The 5013-nt window shown below is 30.2% G+C and overlaps 1 protein-coding gene across 1 annotated transcript; it reads left to right on the top strand.

Annotated features, from left to right (window-relative positions):
• Positions 1566 to 4968, top strand: LOC110265069 (replication protein A 70 kDa DNA-binding subunit A-like). The gene is made up of 9 exons (XM_021107822.1): positions 1566 to 2765; positions 2965 to 3232; positions 3336 to 3432; positions 3567 to 3688; positions 3801 to 3885; positions 3995 to 4127; positions 4226 to 4380; positions 4532 to 4682; positions 4771 to 4968. The coding sequence occupies exons 1-9, from the start codon at positions 2607 to 2609 to the stop codon at positions 4966 to 4968; spliced, it is 1368 nt and encodes a 455-aa protein (XP_020963481.1). The 5' UTR covers positions 1566 to 2606.

The following is a 5013-nucleotide window of genomic DNA, read 5'->3' as shown; positions in this document are numbered from 1 at the left end:
TGTATTTTTTTGTTATATGTTTCAGTCTTATCTGTGTAATTTATAGTTTTGATTTCGTGTATATCTTCTTTATAGAGGGACATCTTCTTTGGGGTATGTTTAAAATTGTCTCAAGCATTTTGTGTGCACTAGATGCATCATTCTTTATGAACCATTCGTTTCTATTAAGTGAAAATTAAAGGATGTTGTGAAAGAAGAGTATTCATACGTTTTATAAATATAGAATATATTAGTATATATATACATTAACACCATTTTAATGCATAATATTTTAAAAATGAGAAGTATAATCTTTTACTTTAAAATGAATATAAAACATATCAATACATGTAATGTAACCACTGAAAATTCAGATTTTGTTTACAATTTTACATGTTATATAACCACTGACTACTGAGACTGGATGTGAATGTGATTGAAACTTTGAAAATTGAAACACACAAATCTATTAATGACGATGATGATGTAAGACGGTATAGGGGGAGAAAATGAAGTATACGTTACCAATAAATATATAAATAAATAAATTGCATAATATATACTGTATTTAAAAGAAAAAAAGAAAGAATACTCCGAATCAATAAATTTCACCTGACTAATCATCAGTATCGAAATAAATGGGTTAAACTTGTTGGGTTAGTTTGTTGATATAACTAGATAAAAAAAATTTGATAATAAAATATGGGCATTTTATTAATAAAAAATAATTATTTATCTTTTGTTAGAAAGAAAAGTCAGATGATATCAATACAAATTTGATTTTAATCTCTAAAAAAAATTTTGATTTTAATCTAAATTATATGTTTTGTTAGAAAAAGAATTTCTTAGTGCCTTCTGTGTTCTATTTTTTTATTATTATTTTGGTTCTAATATTTAGGTCAAATTCTAATTTTTTAGTGTAGAATAATTTTGCCCGAGTTTAATATTATTTCACTCTTAAATTTTATACAAATTATTTGTATTAGGAAATATTTTGTATTAGGCTATTGAGATTTAAAGTACTTAATTATGCACAAAAATATTATACATTTATTAGAGTCTATCAATGTTCTTCTTTTATATTAACCTTTGATTTCTATATAATATAATAAAATGGTCTATATAAATATGAGATATTCTATTAGCAGATAATTGTTGTGCTCATTTAAAAGATATCCTCTTCTTAATTTATTATGTGGTTTTGATGGTATTAAAATTTATTAAAAAACTTGATTATTTATTTTTTGAAATCTAATATTGTCTTTTCCAAATAAATTGAAAGAAACTATATTGTTAATATATCAATAAAAAAATATCATAATTTTATTAATGAAAAATAATTATTTATCTTTTTATACAAAGAATAGTCACGTCATCCCAGTGCAAATTTGATCTTAATTTGTCATACAGAAATTTCATGAAAATCTAAATTAAACTCTATGCACACTATTTTATTTTATTTTTGCTATTTCTAACATATATATTTAAGTAATAAATATATTATTAGTAGTGAATTTTTTATAATGTCATATGTCAATTTTTTCTTGGCACCTCTTAACATACTTGCTTGCAGAATTTTGTTTTTATTAATATAATCCTCTCAATTTAGCCATAACCCTAACTAAAGTTAGATAATGTGAGTTTAATTAATTTTGTTTTCCCAAATTCATCACTTTCTCCCTAAAAGACCTTTGGAGCTCACCGCATCTTCTTCATCCCTAAGCTGAGTGCATCCGTCGCACCATTTCCGTGTGGGCTTCGTCGGCTGATGTTTCTTCTTCTCTCCTGGGTTTTGGCCACATGCAGAGAAGGTATGGGTATCTCTGTGATTCCATTCGATTCTACCATGAAGGTGTTGTTCTGTCGGTTGCGTCTATTATCTCTCCCCCAAGGTTCCTCTTTCTGTCTCTCTCTCGTGCATACGGCATTTCTCCATCTCCATTTCTGTGATTTGGATAGCAGATGTCGCCACCGCGGTTCAAGAGGTATATGTGGTCTATGTTCCATTCTCCTCCTTTTGAATCGTTCTAGTTTCCTTCTCCAGTTTCAATTTTTTTTTCCTGATAATTGTTACTGTTTTCTTTATACATCGTTTAATTTTTAGTTGTTTGGTTTCTAATCTAATCATGGTGATTGTTACTTTTTTTTTCTAAATCAATGGTTCTCTCATATGTTTGTGCTTTTGGTGTTTCGGGAAAATAATTTTCTTCTTGGGGGTTTTGCTGATTATAATTTATATCATGTTCTTTCTGCTATTGGACTGAAGTTTACTGTAGTGTTAGGTATACTTGACTCATGAAATTCTGTTCTTGCTTTATTGTGAATTGTCAAATCAACTATATGTGGTAGGTACTTGGTAATTTGTAACAGGTCTCTTTCCACATTGTTTTTGCTCTTTTTCCATCAGTATTTGGTTACTTGTGATATCTTCCTAAATGATGTGTGTAGGGATATCAATCTATATATGCCTATTAGTCTATCTCTGTCCCATATGTGAAGCTTTCATTGTAAGCTTTAGTGTTTGTTAACATTGGGAGTTTATAACTCCAACTCCTCTGTTTATCTTCTCTTATTGGTTCTGAAATTTTCTCTGTATATTTTCGTCTTTTGGTGTTGTTGTTCTATATATGTTGGGAATGAATAATCGTGTTGATTTGGTGGAGAAAATCACTCCCTGGAGGGAATCATGGAAAGTGCATGTTAAAGTTGTGAAGTTGTGGTACCACAAAAATCCTGCTTTGGATCCTTCTCAAAATCTGTTGCATATGGTCTTAATGGATGAGAAGGTCAGTTTTATTTTATGTTAGTATTTCCTTAAGTTGTTGCCACTTTTTTTTTTAAAGTATGCTGAAGGGAATTTTCATTCTTGGTTGCAAAGTGATGTGTTTTTGTTGTTTTAATTTTTTAATGAATTGTTTTTATGCTGTTTGGATACTGAAATTTGTTAATAAATTCAAAATATTAACCATTTTTTTTCAATTGCAGTTACACAAGATCCAAGCTACGATTAGAGATCAGCTTATATCAAAGTTTGCTGTGTCTCTAAATGAAGGTGATCTGTATTTGATGACCCATTTTACAGTTTTGCCAAACACTGGTTTGAACAGAGTGACCAAACATCGGTTCAGACTTTTGTTCCAATACAAGACCTCTGTTGTTTCTGTGGTCTCTCCAAGGATACCTCATTCCGGGTTGTGTTTTACATCAATAGATGAAATTGATCAAATGACAAAGGACCATAATTTCCTCATTGGTTTGTACAAGTTTCTTGCTCTACCCTTTTAGGATCATAGTATTCTGTTTTAACAAGTGTGCTTTCTGATTCAAATTTGTATATATTTCAATCTAATTATTAGACTTTGTTGGGATCATTACTGGTGTTCGAAAAGAAAGAGATGTAGCATCATATGGGAAGCTCATCAAAGCAGTTGTGCTAGAAGTTTTTACTCATGGGTAATATGTCTTTTACTTTCTCCCATATCAGTAGTTATCTTCTATTCATTCAATTTTTTTTGTTCCAGGCTTTATGTTTATAACAATAAATATATAGTTAGATCCTTTTGATCTTTTGAAAATTATTTCTCTAGGAAAAAGGTCCAATGCAATGTGTTTGGAAATGCTTGTGATCTCTTGGAATATGAAAACTTACAAAAATATCCAAGATCTCCGATGATTGTCCTTGAGTCTTTTAAAATCAAACCAATTGAAGGTTAGTTTCAGGCATATTCAGGGAATTTTTACTCTAATATTTACTTTTCTGATATATGATCTTTTAATTTTAATATGGTTTGAGGCTAATAGAGTAGGATTCTTGTATGCAGGTGGAGTAATTCTACAGAATGTGATCAATGTCTCTAGGTTATTCATTAATCCAGACATTCCTGAGTCTGTTGAGTTCCTAAGCAGGTTGGTTTTGATAAGAGTATTGTAGAGCTACAAGCTGCTTTGATTATTTTGTTGGTATTCATGTATATGTTTTGTGTTATGAAGATTAGTTATTGTGTCTTTTATGTAGATTTAGTGTAGCCAGTTATGGATTCTCAAGACTTGTGACCAATGACCTTGGATACTTAATTTCTAAAGTTGATGGTGATTATTTCAATCCCAAAGAGATCAGTAATATTCAAGATCTTGATGTAGATAACGGGGAACTATTTTAGATTGGCAAACTCTCCATTTAATACTTAAACTTCAATTTCTTAAACATGTGTGTTGGGTTTATATCATTGTTTTTATAATTTTACAGGATGCTCATTACTTTGTAATTGGGACAATTAAGGAAGTTATGGATGAACCAGATTGGTGGTACTACTCATGTGTATGTGGTCATGCTGTTGTTGACCATGAGGATCTCTACCTTTGTGATGCTTGTGGTTCATGTGTTGAACATGTTATGCTCAAGTAAGGTTCATATGTAACTCTACTATGTAATAGATTAATTCTCAATCTTTTGGATTTTTTGTTGGTTCTCTATTATGCTTCACTCTATGTGTTGTTAAGCAGGTTTAATTTCTTGGTTTTAGTTATCATTCTTGATTGTTAATTGTGTTAGGTATAGGATTCGGGTAAAGATTCACCATGCTGGGTGTGATGTTTTGTTTGTTCTGCTTGATAATGCGGCAACAAAACTATTTGGAAAAACCTGTTCTGAAGCATTTCTCAGGATAGACGAAGAATTCCCTGTTGATCCTAGTGTGCTTGCAGTACGAACTCTTTCATATTGAACCTCATTTAATATTTATTATATTTTTTTGTTCAAGTTTATTGATTCTTTTATATTAAACTCCCAAGGTCTGTCGGTCATATTCTCCACAAATGTTTGGTGATGTTGTTGGAGAGGATAAAGTTTTCAAGGTTAAAATCCTTTCTACAGTTGATCCAGATTACTCCGAGTCCTTTAAAATTGTAAATGTCTTTAGTGATAATTCCGAACCAGCTACAACTGATAAAATCTCTTGGTTCTTTCTTTTTGTTATTCTTGTTACATGATATGCTAAAAAGTCAGTAATTGATAGTTTTGTAAATTATTTGAAA

Source organism: Arachis ipaensis, chromosome B07 (genome assembly GCF_000816755.2).
Source record: "Arachis ipaensis cultivar K30076 chromosome B07, Araip1.1, whole genome shotgun sequence".
Taxonomy (NCBI): Eukaryota; Viridiplantae; Streptophyta; class Magnoliopsida; order Fabales; family Fabaceae; genus Arachis; species Arachis ipaensis.
Note: the sequence above shows the minus strand (reverse complement) of the source record. Positions and strands in the feature narration are given on the sequence as shown.